The sequence below is a fragment of the Falco biarmicus genome, chromosome 15 (assembly GCF_023638135.1).
Source record: "Falco biarmicus isolate bFalBia1 chromosome 15, bFalBia1.pri, whole genome shotgun sequence".
NCBI lineage: Eukaryota > Metazoa > Chordata > Aves > Falconiformes > Falconidae > Falco > Falco biarmicus.
This window is the reverse complement of record NC_079302.1, coordinates 22,371,061-22,394,250: the sequence shown is the minus strand read 5'-3', so window position 1 is coordinate 22,394,250 and position 23,190 is coordinate 22,371,061. Positions and strand designations below refer to the sequence as shown.

General features: G+C 51.4%; 2 protein-coding genes across 2 annotated transcripts; one reads left to right on the top strand and one right to left on the bottom strand.

Moving 5' to 3' along the window:
• Positions 1 to 987: 987 nt before the first annotated feature.
• CCDC113 (coiled-coil domain containing 113) lies at positions 988 to 7,168 on the top strand. The gene is given in 10 exon segments (XM_056361125.1): positions 988 to 1,737; positions 2,254 to 2,484; positions 3,501 to 3,813; positions 4,058 to 4,158; positions 4,708 to 4,867; positions 5,498 to 5,658; positions 5,883 to 6,018; positions 6,211 to 6,311; positions 6,313 to 6,357; positions 7,106 to 7,168. Coding segments are annotated over 10 exon segments (2,061 nt in total).
• A 510-nt stretch (positions 7,169 to 7,678) lies between these two features.
• PRSS54 (serine protease 54) lies at positions 7,679 to 10,223 on the bottom strand. The gene is given in 3 exon segments (XM_056361124.1): positions 7,679 to 8,167; positions 8,993 to 9,718; positions 10,206 to 10,223. Coding segments are annotated over 3 exon segments (1,104 nt in total). The 3' UTR covers positions 7,679 to 7,807.
• Between the last annotated feature and the right edge of the window lie 12,967 nt (positions 10,224 to 23,190).

The window sequence follows — 23,190 nt, the reverse complement described above, 5'->3', positions numbered from 1 at the left end:
TCATCAACTTTTGGGGGAGAGATGCATGTTTAAACAGACCTGCCACCTGCTGCCATTGGTTCTGAGCATCTGGCACAGGGAAGGCAAAGCACGTTGTTGTGCCATGGTCCGGATCCAGCCACAGGGACGCTTAGAAACAATGCTCCACACCCGCACAAAGCTCCTAAAATTAGGCATGCCTGTGGGCGCAGCAGCCTTCAGGTGCTGCTGTTCCCCTGGGGTTTTACAGCCAGACCGGGATAAAGCAGAGGCTGTAAGGGGAAGATTGCAGCGTCACAGGCAGAGTAACCCTCACTGTGGTGCAGATGTAACCTGAACATGAGCTGGGGCCTGCGCTTGCCCACACACCTTCAGGGGCTTTGCTGCCCAGCGGATGGGCTGGATCCTGTTTGGCTTGTTTGGGAAGGAGGACCCATGAGGCAGCGGCCGACCAGGAGCTTCTGGGAACAGGCACTGCAGGAGCAGTCCTGTGCACTCCAGGAGACCACCAGGATGGTTGCCCCTTTGGCATCACCCCCCGCATCCCTCCAGCCAACCCCCCACGGGTGCCTTTGTACTACACACACCTCGCTGGGGGCTCAGGGATGCCCCCGAGCTGCAGCCCCTTGGGTGGGGGCCAGCTGTGTCACTGGGCAGCTATCTCCCTTTGCACCCTTCCAGCAGCACCTTTCCCTCACCCTGGAGGCCTGCAGGACCCCCCAAGGACCCCACTGTGGATAGGGAAGTGGGACCTGAGCTGCACGTGTGTGTGACCTTGTGTCAGTATGTGTGTGTGTGCATGCACACGTGTGCCCAGGTGTGTATCTGCATGTGCGTGTACATGAGACCCCATGTGTGTCCATACCTGTGTGTCCTCGTGTGCCCACACAGAACCACAGGATCATTCAGGTTGGAAAAGACCCTCAAGACCGTAGAGTCCACCCGCTAACCCAGCGCTGCCAAGGCCACCAGGCACCCTGTCCAGGCGTGGTTTAAACACCGCCAGGGATGGGCCCTGCGGGGGCCCCTGCTGCCGCCTCGCCGCGGTCGGGGTCCGGTGCCGGGCTGCCCCGCTCTGCCGGCCCAGACCCCGGGGGGGCCCCGTGCCCCCGGCTCTGTCGGCTGCTTCGGGCCCGGGGGGAGCGGGCCCGGCCGCGGTGGTGCCGCCCGCCCGGGCTGCCCGCGGAGCGCTGCGGCCGCCGGCTCGGGCTCAGGCGCGGCCCGGCGCGGTGCCTTGCTCGGCCGAGGGCTCAGCCCGACCCCCGTCCCACAGCCGCGACGTCGCCCAGCTCCAGGCGGCGGTGGAAATGCCTGAGGGACGCTGCCGCGCCATGGAGCTCCGCAACCGCCCGCCGCAACTGCCGCCTGAGCCTGCCGCGACCCCCGCCGCAGCCCCCGGCCTCAGGCACGGCCCCTGGCTGGAAACGGGGCGAAGACGCTCCCCCGGCCGCCCCCCTGCGAGAGGACGGGCCCCTCCGGCGGGAGCGAGGCCGCGGGCCGCCCCCTGCCCCCCGCGGGCGCTGGCGGTGCCCGGTGCTACAGCGCGGCAGCGCCGTGTCCCCCGTGTCCCCGCGCGGCGAGTGCCAGGCCGGGCTGGAACCCGTTAACCCCCGCGCAGCGTCGTTTGAGGCAGAAGTGCAGCGGGGAGGCCGTGCGGGGGAACGGGGGCTCAGCGCCTCGCCCCGCCGGGGGATGCTCGCCTCCCCCCCCCGCAGGTGCGCGCCGCTCGCGTCCTTTTCGCCGGAGCCCCGGCGCTGGGTGCCAGCGCCTGCCCGAGCCTGAAGCAGCTGCTGCCCGGGCGGCCCCAGGCAGCCCTTAGCAACTTTGCCCTTGGCCAGGCGGGCGCTGGCCCCCTGCAGAGCAGTGCCTGCCCCCCTGTGTCCCCCCAGCGCAGGGCATTGCTCTGGAGCAATGTCGGGTCAGCTGAGAGCACGCTGCAGCCCGCCTGTGCTGCAGCAAGCTCGGCTCCTCACTGACCCAGGCAGTGCTAGAAGACTCCATCTGCCCTACACAGCAACTGGCAACTTTGCTACGAAGAGGTGTTTTGCCTGCCCTCGTGAAGCTGTCATGTTGGCTTTAACCTCTAGCTCTGGAGCTGCCTGCTGAACTGACCTGCAGGCTGGCGTAGGAGGGCCCAGTGGGTGGGTTGGAGGACAGGTGGGGTCAGCCCAGGTGTGGCCCTGAGTCACCTCTCCTCTGTAGAGGCCTCCTTGTCCTTGCTGTCAACTGGAATCCCTCTAACGTGAGTTGAGGTTGTTTTCTTTTTGAATGCAGGAAAATGCAGTAACAGTTGGCCAGCGCTGGCTTTCTAACAGCATCTGTGTTGTTCCTTGGTTGTTGCAGACACCTGGCAAGCACAAATCCAAGTTGCACGGTGCAGTGGGCTATGGTATAGGCCTGACAGTGGAGCAGAAATGTGAGCTGGCTGAGCAGGAGCTGCCTGAAACGAAGAATGAGATTCAGGACCTCGAGGTATGGCTCTGCAGGACCCTTACGATTACCAAGGTGTCAAGCAGTCCTGTTACTTTTCATGCCTCTTTCAACGTACCATCCCTTAGGCAGCGAGACAGACCTGCTTGGTGAGGGCTGCTGACAGCAGAGCATTGATGTGAGTGGTCCTGAGTTGACAGTAGGAGCCAGAACTGTGCTCTCACGTCACCCCTTCCTTAAAGGCAAGTACGCTAACAGAGATCAGAGGTGCCCAGTCTCTAAAGACGGCTCTTACTCTGACAGGAACAGACATACAGTTGAGGGGAGGACTTTTAGGTAGAGGAGCTCACATCTGCAGTGTGAGATGAAGAAGTCAACGCTCAAAAGAATCTCCTTCTGTTAGCTTCTTGAAGGTGTGCCCTCTGTGCTAGACATATTTTGCATTCTAGCAGCTCCCAGAAGCTTCCTGGTTTGGCTGGGCTCCGTGCAGCCCTCTCTGGGGTCTGCCTTTCCACTGCCTCTGGGATTTCAGAGCGTGCTCCAAGTCTCCAAGAGTGCATTCCTGCTGCAGGCTCCTTGTGGCTGTATCACCATCTCTGCCTGCCCTGTGCTCAGGGAAGACTGCCAGGACCTGCGATGGCAGGGATGCTTGGGAGCTTTTGGGGAAGAAGCGACCTCTGCATTTGGTTCAGGCCACTGATGGTGCCTGCAGTGGCCAGGAGAGATGAAGCAGGTAGCTGGTCCCTCTCCTGTGGCCACAGGATGTAATGCAGTAAACAAAGGGTAGTAACTTGTGTTGGTTTAGTCAGACTGGCAACGTTTGTTGGTCAGGACGGAGCAGCAGATGTTGAAGCTCAGGCACGTGAGAGATTTCTTTCTTGTTCTTTTTGAGTCAGTGAACTAGCAGTGCTGTGTGAGCCTGCACCATGTGCCCTGAGCTGCACAGGGTGGAACTCAGCACTCCCACAGGAGAAATGCTAGTAAAGCCAGCAGAGATCATGCCTGGTCCTTTCCAGTGTTCTCTGTTCCCAAAGCAGTTTGAAGGAGGGAAGTTAGAACCTCTTGACTGTTACGTGACTTTATTTCTACAGGCAGTCATTGGAGAAGCGGATGTTTGGTGGACTGATGTTAAGCAAGCCATCAGTGACTTTGAGACAGACAGCAGCAGCAGCATCTCCAGCAAGAAAGAGAGTATCCCAGCTTCTGAGAAGCTGCTGAGATACATGGAGGAGAAGAACCGACAGAAGGTCAGTGCATCATGGAAAATTCTGAGGCTGGTCTGTCATCTGACAAGTATGTTGGTTAGGGAAAATTCTCGTTCCCATACTCCTGTGTGGCCTACGTCATGTTTTCAGACTGTCTTAGCAAGTCTTCTTGGACAGCCCTTGTCGCACTTGCTACTCGGTGACTGGCACAGGTGCTCATCAGGCTGCTGAGCTGCAGCACTGCAGTGAGCACAGATGATGCAGGGCCCTTAGCGGAGCCTGGGAAAGTGCACTGCCATGTCCCCACATTTGGGGCAGGGTGATGCTGAGCAGCATTTCTCACTGGGCTTCTTTCTAAACCAGTAGTGAAGGCTGCAGCGTGGATGCGATGATGGGGAACCACACCATGAGGAGTGAGGTCTGGGTGCTCTGTCTTCTCCAAGGCTCTGCTGTCTTTCCTTCGGATCTGCTGAGTGAGAAGCTGTGCTTCACAAATCATTTGCTCAGAAGTTACAAGAAGAAGCTGCAGCCGCAGCTCGGGCAGGTGCGTGCAGCAGTTGAGGAAAAGCAGGGACTAGATGGCCCCTTGAGGAACGAAAGGAGTACAGCCCAGTGCAGATGCAGGGCCTGCTCCCTGTAGAGATGCAGGGCTCTCCCCTGCATCCCCTTCCTCCTTTGCTTCTGGACTTGCTGCCTTTGTCAGAGGGCACTGTCGCCTGCCCAGGTTCAAACCTGGCACATGACCATGTGTGTGGGATGAGACCAGGAGTCTCACAGGGTGGAAGCTGGCAGATCTCTCTGTGCCCTGGGAAAGATGTGTGGTGGATCAGACCAGTTCCCTGGGGACTGGCTGCCGCTGGTATGGCAGGAGCCTTGCCAGAGGGGACCTGTCTGCTCTGCTTGGGCCCTCTAAGCTGGGACGCAGAGCACAGGCTCAGTGGCATACTGTCTTGCATTTCTCCTCGAGCCCTAGGTTTGCAGCCAGGCTGAAGACCCTGTTCTTTAGGTTTGCTTTCCCCACAGAGCAAAGCTCTCTTACTTGGGGTGCAGCTTTGGTCAGCAACGTACAGCTCTGCTTCCTTGGGGTTTGCAGAAGAGGCAGATGGGAGAGGCGCTCCATGATGTCCGTTCGGAGTAGCTGCAGCTTAGCAATGCCCTGTACCAGGAGAAGATCGATGAGAAGAACCAGGAGCTGCTTCAGCTAAAACTGACCTCAGGGAAGAATGTCCAAGCCCTTAACCTCTATGGAGTGAGTAAGCCTCCCAGCACCTCTGTTTTGCCTTTCTTCTGTTCCCAAGGATCACATGTGAGCTGATTAACAGGTCTTGCATTCTTCCCTTTCTCAGCTGGAGGGTGCTGAACGCCTCTCTGCTTTCCCCCTGACAGCAGTTCAGTTGGGAGGTTTGCCTGACACACCAAAAGCAGTGATGCCCTCATTCATGTTTGGCTGCAGCCTGATGGGCTTCACGCTTCACAGCATGGTTATTTTACACCCCAGGGGAAAAGTCCAGTAGAAATGAGCTTTGGTGGTGACTTGCACAGGAAAAAGGCATTTTTTACATAACCTGTGACATTTGAAAAGATGTCATGAGCTGCAGCTGTCACTCTCTCTGCTTTTATCAGTGAAAAACACTTCTCAGCTGGGTGCATTTGCTTCTCTCGGATCAGCCGTTGTGTCCAGGTCAGTCCTAAACCCACTGGCTGCTGTGCGGTGGGTTGTGCTGCAGTCTGACACAGAAGACATGACGAAGCAGCAGCTGCGTGAGCAGGGCATGACGCTGCCTTCTGCAGGGGACAGGTGATGCCACAGAGCTCCCTTGGAAGCAGAGCTCCTGCACCGCCAGCTGGGACCAAGCTGGGGGAGTAGAGGGGCGGCTTTGCAGGTGGCTGGGAGCTGCTGCTGCACCTGTTGATGCTGTCCTGCTCTCGTGTTCAGGGGAAGCTGGAGCATGCCATAGAAATATCCATGTCTCTGACGAAAGGCATCTCCCAGACGAAGCAGGTGCTGGAGAAAATTGAAAGAGAAGCTGCTGTGGTGGAGGAGGTAACAGGGTGAATTGGGAGGCCCTGAGATTTCACTTGGGAGTACTGTTTTGAGGTACTTCTTGTGCTGTGTTGGGTACCAATGCCTGTTCGAGGTCTGGCAATGAGATGGGTAACTGGGTGGCTTTCTGGGTCTGAGCAAGTCCCTGGGCTCCTACCTGTGCCAGTGAGTAAGGGAAGGTTTAGAGAACAGGCGTGTTGTGAATTTTGGCCCTGGCTTCACAGCGACCTCCCACTGTCTTCTGGAAATTCTGTTTCCTTGAACTTTTGATCAGCGGTGTCCTCCGCAGGGAGAAGTGGCACTGTTGTCAATGCCAGCCTGGGGACACAGAGCCTGGCGGGGACACCACAGCTTTAGGAAGTGGGTTCAAGGGGCTCCCTAGCAGTGCTGCCTGGCAGGGATGGAGGCACTGGTGGTTGTATTCCACTGCTTCCCTGCAGCGCTGTGTGGTTTAATTTACCTGCCTCCCTGGAGGACTGGCTGCCAGCTGGCAGAGGGGCATTTCCCAGGGATGTCCTTGCACTCTGTCCCTATTTCTCCAGCAGAAATGAGCTGAAGCTGAGCGTTTGAAACAGCAGCTGCAGAAGCTGCTCTCAGACAGTGTCCCTCCTGTGCTGAGTTACATGCAGAACAAGACAGCTGTTACTGACCTCGGTAAAAAGCCTCAAGGCTTGGGAGAGCAAGGTGGCAGGCGCTGAGGTGAGCAAGGCCAGCCTGGGTGTGCAGAAGCCTGGACATGTGCCAGCCAGGAGCTGCATCTCCGCCTGCCCACCTGCAGCCGCCCCGGGGACCGGAGCGCTTGTTTCTGACCCACCAGGGAGCCCTGCAAGAGCTGCTGCAGTGTCGCCTGCGCCTGGCAGAGCCAGAGGCTCTTCCTGTTGACAGCGCGGTGATCACTCCCTACCCTGAGGACAGAGGCTGAGTTTTAATGACTGAGCTCAGAGGGGAAGCCAAAGCAAGGGCAGTGCTTGTAATTGGACGGGAAGCACAGCCAGGCTGTTGCTGTACTGAAACCTGTTGCGTGTGTAAGGAGAAGGGGACACATGGCAGCCCAACACATTTCTGCCTCTGCATATATAACCTGTGGCAGCCTTTTCCCGTGCCCCGGATGGCTCCCCAGTGGTGGTAGTCCTTTTTGTTGATCTCAGACATTTTTTACTCGCTTGTATCTTGGCTCCTCCCTGATAAGGAAAGGCTGGCCAAGATCCAAACATGAGTGCATGGCAAAGTTGCAAGAATATCTTTGATCTTCTCCTGCAGCCTAGGAGGAGATGGAAAGATAATACAGGGGAGCACAGTCAAAGCTGGAGGTAGCGGTACGTGTTTGTATACCTGCCCCTGTGCACAGCAGCGTGGGAGTGAGGTGGCTGCTTTGGATGGGATAACATAGTGTGGTCAGCCAGTGCTCTCTGAACATATTAAGGCCTTCTCGTTTCTCCTCTTGCAGATGTCCTTGCAAAACTACTGCAGAGCATGGAACCAGATGAAGATGTCTGGTAACCAGCACTAGGTTTGTCTGATGCTGCAAGCTGCAGAAGGAGCCAACCCTGTGGGGAAGTTTTCTGTCAAGTGGGTGAATGTAGCACCCTGCAAACTGCAGGGAGATGAAGCCCCTTCTGCAAGAAACGATAAAGAAACCCATAGCTCTGTTGTGAGGCCATCTCTTTGTTCTGTCCCAGCATGTGCTGGCTTCCACAAGGCTCTGCTGCTTGTTCCATCCGCAGGTCAGCCAGCTCTGCTCAGGGCCTCCCCCCGCCCCTCCATCACCACAAGCAGTTATTCTCTGGTGATCAAATCCAACGTGTTTACAGGAACTGTCCTTTCTCTTTGGGCAAGCCCTGGTAATCACTTAATACAGGAGGAACCAGAGGGGGTTTCCCTGGGAGATATGGGAGTTCAACATCTCCAAGCATGCACTGACAATAGAAGAGAGCAGAGCAGTGTGACATGGCATACACGAACCAAGTAGGCTTTCTGATCACAAAAAGATATTTATTTACCTAAAGAAACAAAAGAGCAAGAAGGGAGAAGCTACCCCTTTCCCAAGCACCTGGGGCAAGTGGAAGTGTCCCTTGGCAGCGGGAAGTGTTTTCCCACTGCAGGAGTTATAAATCATCTCAGGTGGCCCAGCCTCAGATGAGCTCAGGTCTCATTTTCCCTTCTTGGGATTGAAACCAGCTTCCTGAAACATCCCCACTGCTGGTCTGGAAGCCTCTTCCCAGTCTTTAGGTGGAGCCTGCAGATCAGTTCGCACCCTGACTAGCACAGGGAATGCAGGAGGTCCTGTCCTCGCAGCGGTGGCCAAGATCCAGTTGCTGTAGTAGGACACTGGGGTATACAGGAATGATCCATAGCATCTCATGCCACCCTCACTGAGAATGCCTTTCAGGACCCATTTCTCAGCCCCTCCAATCTGGCACATGATGGGGTTGCCAGCATCACCCTTTTGAGAGACAAAAAGGGGAGGGTTGTGTCTCAGCAGTATCCCTATTGCTGTCACTGTCGGTAGCTGTGGACTTCAGCAGAGTGAGAGGAGGTCAGATCACAGCAGCTTGGTCCTTTATGATCACTGGCAGCAAAGCGCCACTGATTCCAGGGGCTGGCTGTCTTTGGGCTGACGATGTCCCAGTGTGCCCCTGATAAGGTGACTGGTATCTCTCCCTGCAGCTGCCTGTGCCCCCATCAGCCTAGCTCCATGCCTGGTCCTTTGGTATGTACCACAAGGAACCTCTGTTGGTTTTGTCTCCCAAATGTCTTTGACCCTGGCCACATCAAAGGCCCTTGGAGGCCCCAGTGGCAGGAGAGTTTCAGGGACCAGAGCAGCACCTGCAGGGAGACAGTCACCCCACACCTCGTGCCAGAGGGGGGTGTCACACCTTCAGACAGTCTTGCATGCCTGCGATTTGCAGGCTGCGTGGAAGGCATCTTTTCTTGTAAGGCCTGTGCAGGAGAAGCCCAACAAGTGTTTTGGCTGCTCTCCCAGCCTGGAGTTGGAGCAGAACGGGGAGGAGGCAGTTTGGCTGTCTGCCTGGTCTGGGTTGATGCTCTGTATCCCTTACCGAACAGCCTGCCGCTTTGTCAGCATCCCTGTGGCTGCAGCATGCAGTTGCAGCGATCCTTTTCAGTGAGCAGGGATCCACATCCACTACGGAGAGCATCCTCAGGAAGTCGCTGCAGCACTTTCCCCTGCCTGGCCAAGGGACCACCGTGAGCCTGTGGCTCTAGGCAGCTCCTGACCTCCAAAAAGCCGTGATGGATGACCAGTGGGTACTTCTTCCTCCCAGGATGAGCCCTGTTCCCCTTCCTCCCATTGGGGTTGTTAGCAGGAGGGAGCAGGAAGGCGGCTCTCCACCCTGCTGGAGGGAGCTCTTTGCCGCAGCAGCCAGGGGTTACCTGCGGTGGGATGGATCCAGCCCAAGATCCAGCAGATCACAAGGTCCAGGGTGGAGAAGCTCCCGTGAGGGAAGCAGATGGGCTGAACGATGCTGCTGAACTCCAGCGGGGCGGCTGTCCTGAACAGAGCGATGTTGTTGTACAGTGTCCCCTTGTCAGAGTCCTCATGGGGGATGACAGAGCTGATCGAATGCTGGGGCTGGGCCTCCCATTGCCTCTTCATGGTGCTCAGCCCAACAAAGGCCAGCATCTGCTGCCTGCAGGGGGTGGACAGAGGGGTCTGGGTGCAAGAAAAAGCATGGGGCAAACTCTGCCTGCCCCTGCTCCGACTGAAAGATGCTCACCCAGCTGCTGGGCGATGACCAGACCCTCCTGAGCACTGGGAGATGGTGTCATTCCCTGCTGATTCCCCAGCCTTGCCCGAGGTGACGCGGGGCCCCTTGCAGTACACAGACCTGCTCTGCAGGCTGGATGCAGCGCTGAGGATCCGGTGCTCGTTCAGGATAGAGCCGAAGGCCAAGAGGTTGTGCTGCATGTCCCGCAGGGCCACCACCCGCAGGAACTGGGCCGCAGCCACAAACTCCTGCGCTGATCTCCAGGGAGATGGGCTGGCCTGGATCCCACAGGCTGAGGGAAATAGGGGGCATGCTGCTGGGTGTGCCTGGCCCTATGCTCTCCCCCCACCCCCTCTGCCTTCTGATGCCTCCTTGCCCCTTGATGGGGCTGCCCCAAGCTTTGCTCTCACCTGGGACCGATGCCAGCATTGCCCGGGCTTGCTCAGCTGTGGGGCCAAGCCAGTGGCACGGCACGGGACCCAGCACAGAGGGGTCAAGCCGTGCCACCTCCTATCTGGTGCTGGGGCAGCCCAGAGGCACAGCAGCATGAGGCTTTGCACTGTCCCAGCTGGGCAAAGAGCTGGGGCTGGGGAGCCAGGGTCCCCCTTCTCTGCCCACCTGCCGGGAGAGGGGGAGATGTCATAGGGGGTGCCAGCTGGCCCGGAGGGGCTCGGTGTGCCTGTGCTGAGCACACCAGGCCAGTTCCTCGCCCTGGTACATGGGTGCTGCGCCTCCCAAGCACAGTAGAGATCCAGCAGACCCATTCCCAGCTCCCCAGCTCCACGGGCTGTCACAGCACTCTCCAAACTATCAAGCTACAATAAGGTCTGTTACCATCTCGTACGAACACACTCTTCATACAGTCCTTCTGCTGCCTTCTCCTCACGTCACGTCATCCAGGGCATGTGTTCTTGCTTCTTCCTCGGCCGCTCTCTCTTCCTTGGCTGCCCAACCTCCTAACAGAACCAGCCACAGTTGCACCTTACCTACATCAGCCAACCCACCGCCCCTGAAGCCAGCCCACAGCTGTATGTTACCAATGCTAATTAACCCAGCTTCATTCCTCTACAATGGGCCACATCCTGCTGCACTCTGCCTGCTCCATCATGCCCCTGCCAACACCCTGCTGGCCCCATGCTGCCCCCCCTGCTCAGCACCCTAGTGCCAGCACGATGTCCAGGCAGCAGGATGTGGGTGTGAGCCCCTCTGTGAGACCACCGTTGCTGCAGCAGCTCAAAGGACCCTCTGCTGGTGTTCCGGCACAGTGGAGGGGGCTGTTGGAGGCTCTTGCAGTGCATCTGCCTGCACAGAATGGATCTCCGAAGCATCTGAGGCCAGCACCCCCTGCCCTGGGTGCTGCTCGATGGTTTCTCCCTGGGACAGCCTGCCCTGCCCTGATGCCTCTTTTCTGCACACCCACTGGGGTCTCTGCCCACCCTGGCCCCACTTGCAGACAGAAGCAAGGACATCTTATGGGCAAGTTCTGCTTAAGGAAATTCATAAAAAACCCTGAAGGACCCCAAACTGCATGGGGATGGTGAGAGGGGACCTGGAGGGCAGCAGAAGCTGTTGCAGGGGCACCACCAGGCTACAGCTGCCTGTGGCTGGGCTTTCCCATGGGGAGGTCCCAGTGGGGACAAGAAGTCCCTTCCCAGCTCGCGAAAGGCCAAGCATACTTTGGAGAGCAGGACAGAGAAGATGGGGTGGTATGAGGGATGTGAAAACTCCTTCTTTCTATCAGAGATTGGAAAAGTGTTGAGAAGGAGAAATTGCAGTGTTCCTTATATGCACTAATTAATAGCCACGCGTGAAAGGAGCTGGTGAGAGACAGAAAGCAAAGGCACTGGGGCTCCTGGAGGCCTGACACGCTCCCAGCAGGTTATCCCTGGATCGCTCTTCTCCTGGCGAGGCGTTTGGTGGCTGAGGACGCACATGCCCAGACCAACCCCTGCAATACTGGGGATAAAGACAGCCAAGGGGAAGGGAAATGGTGCTGGGAAAAGGCTCGAGGGAAATCCAGGTTCAAGCACTTGTTTAAACCTGCATACAGACCAGGGCAGCGTCAGCTGAACTGATTTCTTCACAGCATTTGAATACACTTATTATATGCAAAATTAGCAAGGGCAGGGTCCGCACCATGGCATATTTAGGACAGGGGCATCCCAAGGAAACCCTGGATGTTTTTTTCATGGTGGTTGTGTTCTCCCTAGATATAGCCAATCCTGCATGTAGGAAGTTCAGTCCTCTCTCTGAGTTCCTGCAATAACTCCGCAGTGCTTATCCCTCCCACTGAGAAGGGCCTTTTGTGTGTATTATCCCTGGCTCTTGTGATGTTGTGTTTGAAATGCCGTGGGAATCAGCTGGGAGGCAGCTGATGATCCCAAGGCCTGTTTATAGTTGATTTGTGCCAAAAGGGGCCACTTAACCCTGCAAGAGCCAGGAAAACATCTCTGAGGTTTCACTCTGCCCTCCCCATGGGGGTGCCAGTCTGAGGCTGGGTCTGATCACTGGCTGGGCTGCTCCAAACGACGCTAGTGTCACGCAAACAGAACATTTCTAAAGGTGATGCTGGCAACTAGCGGTGACACTGACTGATCCAGAGGTGCCAGGCACCCCACTCGCTGGGAGCACGACTTGACTTACTGCATGTCATCTGGATCCACAGCGGTCAAAGAACCTGCACAAGAGCAGGTGTTGGTGGGAACATGACCAGCTCACACCCTTGACCCATGGGTCAGCCAGCTTGGTGACACCAGTCCCCTCCTGCTTTGCAGGTCTCAGAGGAGGTCAGCGCTGCCAAAGAAGCACGACCCCCACAGCAGCTCTCGTGGGCAGCGCAGGACGCTCCCCAAGCCCAGCCTGAGCTGCTGCTTTTGTCCAGAGGACCAGCTGCCTCCTTGGCACTGCTGCAGGGAGACAGGCACCTCTCACAAGGAACTGCAGCCTCCCAGCACCCTGGCCACAACCTTGGAACTAATAAGTTTTAAGCCCTGTGGTTAATGAAGCCAGCCTGACTCTGCACAGAGACAAAGCCTGAAGCCTGCCGCCAGCTCTGCCCGCAGCAAGCTGAACATGGCACTGCTGCGGGCTTGCAAAAAGCCTCCCTTGTGCACGGGGGGATTCAGCCAAACAAGGGGCCTCCTTGGCTGCGTGTCTCCTGGTGCTCCATAATTCATATTATTTGCTGGATTGTTCCCACTACCAAGGAAAATTTAACAAGTAAAAGCATCTGATAAAAATCTATTGACTGCAGTAAAGCACCAACCCAGCCAAACCAGTTGGTACGGCGTGACCTCTGCAGCCTCACTCAGTTTGCCGCCTAGAAAAACAAGTGCTGTATGGTACTTGCAATGCTGCCAGTGCAAAGGCTTTGATTAAAGCTTTACTGCGTTACCAAAGTGCAGTGAGATGTTTTGAGAGGCAAGTTTGGTGGCTTCCTTCCCCAAGCCTGGTTCCTTGTTGTGCAACAACACATCTCTAAGTCTCCTTGGCATTTTGTGCTTCTCTTTTTGTGTTTTCAGGTCACACTGCTCCCCTTGCTGCTGGCCTTAGCACTAAGGTCCTGACTCCTGTATTCTGGCGACAGCTCTTCTGGCCAGGTACGCAGCAGGGACAATGCACCTTGTTTTTGCCGAGGAACTCCGTGAGAGAACAGCTTTTGGACACTGGTGGCTTCCAAGTCTTACAGGATTACTCACAGGTGGTTCAAATCTTGCCTTGGAGGCAAAATCTTGCCTTGAGATTCAGTTTCTGCCAGGCCACCAGTCTGTGGCACTGTTCCCACTGAGCGGAGCAAAACTGAGGTGGCTAGCCAGGACATCTGCCCTAAGTATTTTTCCAGCTTTGATCATGTTTTTCTGATGGTCCCATCACTTTGGTCTAAACCAGCAAGGATCAGGAGCATATAAGGACAAGTCTCCTTAACACCTCAGTCCCTGCCTTGGATTCAAGGCACCACTGGCTTCCCAGGGCTTCCCCAGAGCAACATCTGGAAGTCACAAAGCAACATTCTTGGTTTCAGCGATGGTGTAATCAGTGCTACAAATTCTTCTGTCCTAGGAGGAGGAGATGCCACGCAGACCGACAGCTCTTCCAGCTTATGCTTTCATCCCTGCCTACATCCAGCTATCCTGCCTCATCAATGTAAGGATAAGAGAGGTGCCTACCTTTTCTTGTGTGACATATCCCTAATCCCTGTGGGAACCGGACTGTTCTACTGCCTGCAAAGCTGCAGGATGCCCGAAGACACGGATGACTGGTAGAGCATCTGATGGGCAATGCAAGGGTTTGCACTGTGGAACAGGGTCATACCTAACGGCCTGTGATGGAAAGCTGGCCTGGGCCAAGATGCAGCGCACAGATACTTGTACAAGTAACTCTGCCCACTGAGTGCTGGATCTTTTGCAGTGGGAGGCAGAGTCTGGTACAGCCTATCCACATTTGCTGAATTGCTGCAGTGCCACTTTCCTCCAGCTATACTTACCTTTTAACTGACCTCATGCAATGTTTCCCAGCCACTCTTTCCTAGGTCCTGGGAAACTGTAAGTTTTATTCAAAGGTCTGCTGAAGGTTTCTCCTCTAACCATTGAAATTTCTAGCTTAATCCAAAGCTTGCTTTGACCCCAAGCTAGCATATCGTCAGCATGGGCAGGTGGTCAGGAACTGCAAGCACTCGAGCTATAACAGTGGGGACCCAGGCACTCAGCACTGCTAATACGAGCATGCTGGAGTGCTAATCAGATCGGTTTGTGAAGCTTGAGTGTGGTTTTGCAATGTGACTCCTCTCACTAGAACTCACATCGGTATTTAAAACCATTTGCTAGCCAGCTTGCAACCCCAGACCTTATTCCTTTGGTCCAGATGCTGGTCTCAGCACCCAGCTTTGGCTGGGATCTTTAGGCAACTAGAGCAGATCTCAGAATCTCAGCTGCTTCACACAAAGCGATGAGTTGATGGGAATGAGAGGTCATGGCTATGAGCAGGACGGCTGGTCCTGTGACTGACCCCACAGAAACATGCAGAGAGGAGGAATGCTGCCAGCTGGGCCTGGCACTGGTCATAACGGTGGTGCTGGAAGGGCTTCTAGACGTGCCTGCTTACAGCGCAGAGAAAGGGAAGAAGCTTGATAAATTGTTCCCAGTGCACTGCTTGTCATTGACATCAGGATTAACTGCACAAAGCAGGACAGTGTGGTTTGTACCCGTCAGCCCACCACATCCAAAGGAGTTGCTCTAAATGTGCACACAAGTGAGCGAGGGGAGCACCTTACACAGCAGCAACACAAAGTGGCTTGTGGAAACACGTGTCATTTCCAAGACCTTGGCATTGCCTGGCGGAGCGAGGGAGCAGACTGCTCTGAACTGCTGCCCGAATTGGGATCTAAACCTCCACACACTGCCCAGACTGTGTACTTCATTCAATACACGTTCTGTTTTCACCTCTCCTTCGCATCTTTTACTCTGCACACATCAGAAATCTATGCAGACAGGAGGAGGAGCACTGAAAAATGGGCTCCTTAAGTTAGGCTCTGTCGATACTGAGGGCACTGAAAAAAAGTAACTCGCTTCTGGTTTTCACGAATGCAAGTACTTTTTTGAGATGATGAAAATATCTGAAGCCATTTATTTGGCTTATGATTTACTGGCCTCAGGAGCCTGATTTTATGAACTACTTTTTTAAGCTCAGCAAAAGCTCTTATCATCAAAAGATTGACACAAGGGTCCTCCACAAAATGCTTGTGACGTGGTAGGGCGTGAGTCACCATCAGTGTCAGATGCTGCCAGCCCTGACCCCTTCACTTCAAAGGCTCAGTATTTACACTGCTGCCTCCTCAACACTGCTCAAGCTGTAAAGGGGCAGCAATCCTGTACCCACACATCGGTTGTCACTGGGTAACAGGTGACCATGGCTCTCTCCTGGAGGCTTCTGGGCTAAAATACATAATCATTCTTTAGCTTTCTGAACCTGCCCATGATGATGAACAGCCTCCTAGAGGCATTGAGGGAAAGAAACATATTCTGGCTATTTCTAGATGTAAGTACGATCCAGTTCCCAGCTGAAATACTAAGCAGTGGTTTGGAATCTGCCTCCTTCCCAGACAGCTCCTGGAGATGCTCACAGCCTGGACTTCCTGGACCTTCCCAAGATTTTGGGGCGAAGGAGCAGAGCTGGTGATGGGCAATACCAACTGCCCTCAGCTTCCTGCAGAGGGACTCCCCTTTCCAATCAATCCCTCCTTAGAGAAAGGCTGGGGCTACAGCGCTATTTCCGGAGAGCTTGCTCCCAGCAGTACAAACCACATGCTTACAGAAACGTTGATCCTTTTAAATTAACAAAGTTATTTCATTTCTGTCAGCACCCTGCTGTTCCTTTGAGACTATGCTAAAATGTAAAGCTTGCCCATTAATTACTTCAAATGTCAAGGTTTAATTACAATGCCTCCAAGTTAAATTTCAAGCCAGCCAATCATTCAGAGCCATCCAGGAGACAGACACAGCCATAGCAAGTCAATGCTTCAAAAAAGATGATGATGATGATGATGATTAATGTTACTGACTTCCCAGCAGCCGTATTTCATCTTTCAAATACAGAGCATGCTAACTGGAGTGTGCAGAAGCCGGTGGTGCACATACCTAGCCGCCTGTGGGCTGGGGTATGCCACCCAGACCAGAACTGCAAGAGTGAGTCTGCGTTCCTGCAAGAAGAAGAGGAATAAACCCAGGCTTCGTTACATAGCTCCAGAGAAAACACGCACCCATCCTGCTGGACGAACACCCTTCCCCGTGGGTGAGGTAAAGGCACGTTAAAAATCAAATTGCATGTGAGCTGGTTATCACAGCACACCTGAAAATCCTCCTGTAAGCAGGCTGGATTCTCAGCCATTTTTGAAGCCAGAAATGAAGATCATACTTGCTGTTTGTGGTGCACCATGCCAACTGGCATGTCAGTGTTCCTATAGCAGTATCCTGTATTTTTGCCAGATTTAGAGTTCAGAGATCATGACTTCAAACACAAGTTAGAAGCTACAGTGTTGACGTGGCAAATGACCAAACTTAAAGCTGGTAAATAACTTTTGGCCCTTGTCAGCCACGAATGTGTATGAGGCTCAGTTACAAAAGCATGACTGAAGTCCTGGGTACCAAGAGAAAGCCCCTAAAACCCACCAGCTTTAGATTTCGGCAAAATCAGGTGCTGGAAAGCGCCATGGAGATTAGTTGCTGGCTGTGGTTATTTCCCAGGAGGACAAAAGGAAATGCCTCTCCACAGCCTCCACATCTGGCTGACAGCACGCTGGACCTGTGATGCACATCCCTGCGGTGCTGCAGAGCGCAGCCTTGGGCTGAAGGTTTCAGAGTCTAATTTAAATGGCACCGGTCCCAGTTTCCCTTTCAAAGCTGTGGCAGTCTGAGAGAACTGGAACAGTTGGTCAGTCAAGGTGATAAAACAGCTGCTAAATGAGAGGTCCCAGCACACGTTGTCTTGTCATCAACTCTGCCAGAATATAAAAGTTTCATCTTTCTGACAGGGCTTTCAGTGGTGAAGGAGGATGAAGCATCCAGACAAAGCATCTCCTGATTTGTCCTGGGGACTGTAGTCCTGCAGTTCTCTTAGATGCTGTGTCTGTGTCAGAAACTTACACTTAATTTATATTGTCTTAATAATTAACAGTCACATGTATTAACAACTAACATAATTTAGAAGGCCGCGGCATGTTTTAATTTTGCGATATTTACTGGCTTCCTTAAAGCCCCAGCTCTGGAGCCACGTTTCAGCAGGGGGAAAAAATTTAGTACTTTTTGAAAACTTAAAAATTGTTAGGAATTGGACATCAGAAGAATATTCAAATCTAAGACCTGCTGAAAAGAGGATCTATGACTTCTAAGCCAGCTTCGTGATTTTTAGGGACCAGTTCATTATTTTCTAAAACATATTCTTGTCAAAGCCGTAACTTAGCTCATAAAACTGTTTGTTGTTCTAGGGATAATAACACATCCTGGGGTTAATGGATTCTGTAACCTTCTATGTTTCGGTTATTTTTAAAAATCAGTCATTGGCAGTCAGCTGGAGAGTGCTTCATTAGTAAACATCCCCAGAGAGCAGCACTCTTAACACTTGATATCTTTTTGGCTTAGAGGATATGGCAAGGACATGAAGCTCCTCACTGCACCTTGGAAATGAGAGGACAATGACAGAGCCTAAAACGTACCGCGCAGCATCCTGCTGCCTGCTGCTGCCCTGGCACAGGGTCTCCCCCGTCCTGTTCTCTGCCCTGCACCACTGCCACCAGGACCGGGGACTGGGGCAGGTCTGACCTGCACCCTGCCCTGCCCTATCACCAGCTGCACGTGCAGTTAATTTTTATTTTTCATATAAAGCAATACCACAATTTCAACACTAAGTATTAACACGTTCAAATGGATTTTACGATTTTGTAACGATGTTTGAAAGCAGAGGGTTATATTCTTGACTAGCGTGATAGTACTTGAGAGATCAAAATCAACTTTATTAACATCACGTCTTACATAAATATCCATATATATTATACCTATATCTATATGTACAGATCAGGTTAAACCCCATTTCTTTAATGCGTTGCAGATCCTGTTTCCCTTTTGGGTCAACACATGTTCCTGTTCTTTGTGGAAAACCTTGTTATAACTTCTATGCCAACATCTAACTTTTTAATATATATTTTTTCCAGGAGACTAATTAGTGAAATATATATGGCAAATATGCATCTAAAGAATGCATACATACATGATATATGTCTACACATACATGTGCAAATAGTATTAACATATATTACTGGGGTTTTACTGGCTAAAGTATAATGAATTAATCTATCTCTGAAGAAGACACAACTGTTCATTTGAAAATTAAATAAACATTTTAAAATCAAATGGATAATAAGGATAACCAAAATTAATTTTTGAGAACAAGTTGTCTCAAGGTTTTTTAAACTTTCTATAAGAAGTGCTTTTCCCCAGTGTGAAGTACAGCAGGCTTCTGAATGATTTCAGCTCTAGTCAAGGAATCAGTAGCTGGTCATACACTCATTTCTGTTTAGTTGCTGACTCCTTGTCATCTGTTAATGATACCAAGGCGTCTAGCTTTTCTTAGCTAATTGCACTGCAAAAAAGGAGCTCACGTTACAGACAATCCAGCAAAGGCTAAAAATGTAAACTGCATTTAGAGTCTTCTGGCACCTTTTTTCACAGATCCATCTCCTTGTATGGGGATGCTAATGTGAACGAGAAACAGAGGCTAAAACAGTACTAGGTGCAGGATTATGTACTCAGCTAAAACAGGTAAGGATTTGATATCTTTGGATCTTGTCCATGTCTTACTTGAGTAAATCAAGTGTCTGTTTCTGAAGAAACAGTGGTGAAAGCAAAAGCTAATGCTTACTCCTAAAGTGAACAATGTATATTAGTTGCAGCCATTTATACCACAACAGGTATGAAGTCACTGTCACCCTGTCAATAATGTTTACTGTCTTCTCCACAACCATCTAAACGACAATCCTAAATGTGAGGTACATAAGGTGTATGACTTTATTTTCTGAAAGCCTTATCTTGCTTTCATTCAGTCGTGCTAGGAGTCTGTCAAATCAGACCTGTACCAGCTAATCAGTGTTCTCGTTTGAAAACTGATATACAGCTCTTAACAAACCTAAACCATGTCACCTGGCAGTCTTATTCCAAACAAAGCAGCGGCACACTCTTTTTGCAAGAGGTGAAAGGCATCTTACCAGAAAGACAACAGCCTAGGTAAAATTGTGTCTCCAAATCACAGCTATTCTGCAAAGCAATTGAGTCAGGAGTGAAAGTACCAATAAAAAAACAATGAGCCAGATGAAATGGTTTGCCACTTACAGGAGAAACAGGCAATAAAAATAATCTCTCCCTCTTGGTTCAATTCCATTCCTTCAGCACAGTTTGAATATAATCTAATATAAATGTGCCCTTTCCAGGGCAACTGTTCTTATAGAGAGACTCACCTCAGCTTGATTTAAGTGTTCATTTTCAGGCCAAGCACCACGAGAAGCTTTTAAATATGACATTAATGTGAAAAATGCCAAAATAAAAATGGTTCAGATATAAATAAGTTCACCGACCAATAGAGGGCAAGGTACAAATAGTAAATTGCAAAGCTATATGGGTCTATGGTGTGTAATGAGATAATTTTGGTAATTGAGAGTATGAGAAACAGAGAGCCCTTAAGGGAACAAGACTAACTTAAGACAGCTTTGGTCTCTGCTCGTGTTCCTCAGCCCCTTCTCCAGGCATGGAGGAGGGGGGATGCCCTGTGGTGATGGCAAATGTGTGTGCAATTTGTTGCTAAGAAGAGAAGCCCTCATTAGGTGAACTGGATAACGGCAAACACACCTACCCAGGACCTCTAGTACATACATGCTAGTGCATCAAACACAGCATTACCTTCAGTGAGCATTATCAACCCAAACCTTGCCTGCACACAAAAGTTGTAACACTTTAATTATCATGAACTATACCAGTATTCCTCTCCTAGCATGAACACTGTTACACAAGACTAAGGATACTGCTTGTACGCCAGTGTCGGTGATACAAGCCGGGGAACACATGAGACAGTAGAAAACCACTTTTATAAATGGTTTCACAGGAAAAGCAAATGGAGATATTGGGCCTCTGGGCCTTAAATTCAGGCTTCCAGGGAATTCACAGTCATTCCCCTGACACATCTCTGGAGCAGACAGGAATTGCCTGGATGATTTTTTGAACCTTCTTTTGCGAGGCTGCCCATGTTCGGATGATCCGAGCATGTACACAAGCCACCTTCTGCCTGGCAGTCACGCAGCCATTGACTGCAGCAATGAATGACGGAAGAGTTTGGAGGTTACTGGGCTCAGTGTCCTGCCCAGAGCAGGGAAAACTTCGAAGTTAGGGTCAGTCTGAGCCAAGAGGTGACATTAGCTTCAGCTCGGTGCTCTGTAATGCAAGATTAACAGGAACTGCTGCATGTCTGCCAGGCTTCGGGTACGGCTGGGGCAGGCATGTCACTGTCTGCACCTCACTGCATCGATGTGGCTGCTATCTCCTAAGAATACACTGCAGGGTTTTGCAATTTTTAGCTCCTAGGCTAAAGAGGGAAAGATCTTGGCAAAAAACAGACGAACAACAACAAAAAACCCCACCAAACCAAACAACCAAGCAGAGGGACAGAAAGGGCGCTTGTAACACAAGGCACATGTAAGCCACAAGAGGCTAATTCCATGGCAAACTACCAATTTGGAAAACAACTTTAACAGCCATTATTAGATCCTGTGCTATCCTGGCACAAACAAAAAATGTGGAACATGGAATGAAAAGGTTAAATGCTGCAAAACTGCAATGGCACAAACCAAGGAGAGATAATGCAAACTTGCCATGATTAGAAGAGGGATAAACACCACCTAGTTTTTCAGCAAAAACATGGGAGCAAGAAAATCCTTCAGACAAGGAGAAAATGCCACTAAAATCAAACTGCAATACGGAGACAGGTATTGCCTTTTGCAGGGTGGGACAGGGTCCTCTGCCATGTCTCAGGCAGAGTGAAGGAAGGAACTGAGCTACAGCAAAGTGAGGTAAATTGCAGACAGAAAATATCTGCCATACCCTCACTGTAAGACTAATAGTTCAAGAAAGCAACAAATGATAAAAGCTGCTCCTCACAGCCCTCAGAGAAGAGCATTAGGTATCTTTCCTATCACAATCTACTCTGGAGCATGCTGAAGCATTGTGTTGGGGCAAGGAAAATTAACTAAACACGCCAGGGTGCAATGTCAAGATGCAGTTTGCACTGCTAAAGTAAATATGCACTTGGCTGGATGCTGTAAGAGAAACACTGATGTCAAATAAGGTCCTCTCACTTCTTATGCCTGATACCATCACTGACTATGCTCTCAGAAAACCCATCAATGGATACAGCAGCCAGAAGCACCTGGCTCAACTTTCATACAATGAAAGGTCTCGATTTGTTGGCATTATGATTCACTGTACATGCAAAGCTTGAAAGGCAGGCACCAGCGAAGGAAATCAGATGAAACCTAGCTGTGAAAACGTGTGTAATGAGAACGTCAGCTCCTTCCCCAAGGTTAACTAGACTTGTTCGTTGAATATATACAGCCCTCCGAGGCAAACTGCAAACGTTCAGTGCTAGTTCTCTGTTTTCACATCTGGGTGTAAAAGTGGAACGACCTTAAGAGTCAAGACAAACATGCAAGGGCTCTATCCAGGCCACCTATAAATCAGTCCTCCCAGTGACTAGTGTTTCACGTTGTGATGGGGACAGCAAGTAATGGAGGCTTATCCAGGGAAGGTGCCACACGAGAAGGCGGTGTCTGGCAGCCCCATAGAGTGTGCAGTCTGAATGCCATCCTATACGCCTTCAAACCAGGCCCTGAGCTGAATCCTAGCTATTAATCCTAGCTCTTTCACAAATATCACAGCATTTAACAAGGGTATGCAAAGAGCACTGCAAAACAAGCAGAGGTGGCAGAGCTGTGCTCATTCCTTATACGTGCTGGATAGAATGGAAAAGGTTCAGATCCAGAAAAGCACCACGAATTAATCACAAGAGATAAATCCCACTAATGTCAATATGAATGTTGCAGCCCATTAATTTCAGCAGGAAGTTCAGAGATTAAATTGGTTGTTGAGTCTGGGCTCAAGTCCACTTAAAATAATATAAATGATTGGGAAGGCAATCAACTGCCATAAAGGTCACTAGGGCTTAGAGGTGCAGCAGCAGCCCATCCCTTACTCCTCCTGAGCAGCAGCTTTCTTCATAAATTACTCTGTAATGGTTGTAGACCCATAGAGAATGGTGCCAGCAGCTGGGAACTCCTGAGAGACTTTGCATGGAGAAAATTCCATGACTGAAGCAGGTAGACTAAAAACAGGGAAGAAAATAACATACATGGTTCCCTCATAACTGAGGTGGGATGGTTCTCCACGCACAAGTGTTTGGAGATGGGTCACGGCTGCTAAATAGTGCTGGAATTTTCTCTCTAGCTCTAAGAAATGCTTTTTCTTTTCTCAGCCTAGACTCTGTGTGTTGCTCTCCTCCTGGCTGTGTCACCAGAAGTCACTGCGTGAAGCTGGCTGTGAATGTGGGACATGTGCTCCAGCCAGGACAGCCTACCACTGCCCAGCCTACACAGGGCAGCTTACTTCTTCCCAAGGATTATCATGATGCTTACAAACTGTGTATCAGGTACGGCATGTTGATCCCCAAACCACCAGAGAGTTACACTTCCAGGAGACAACAGCCCCAAAAGAAGCCAGGGAAGACCTGGAAATTATATTCTCCAGCTAGGGACTTAAGTTGCAGGGCAGATTTTAGGAAATAACCCCAAACACTCTTCTCTGAAAAGGCCTTTCTACTGCAAAGTACTGATACCTCTTCGAGCCCATTTTATTCAACTCCCCTTCAAAACCGATACAACAGCCTACCCAAAGTAATGATTCTCACAAGAGACACTAAGCAGAGACTCCATGAAATCCACTTGTTTTGATCTTGGTATTTTGTTTGAGTAATGCTACCATGAAGGGCAATGAACGGTATCTGACCGTATTTAGAAGGGGACAGAACTATCATGCTTGCATTCCCTGACCTCCTTTGTCTGATGTTGGAAGGTGAGCTCTGTAACAAACACAGATCAGACTAGCTGTCCTACAAAAAGCACGTAGATCAACCTTACTGATAATTTCAAGATGTATTCTGTAAGCAAGGCAGGCTCTTATTTCCTGCAGAAATAAATACAACACAGACTAGAATATTACCT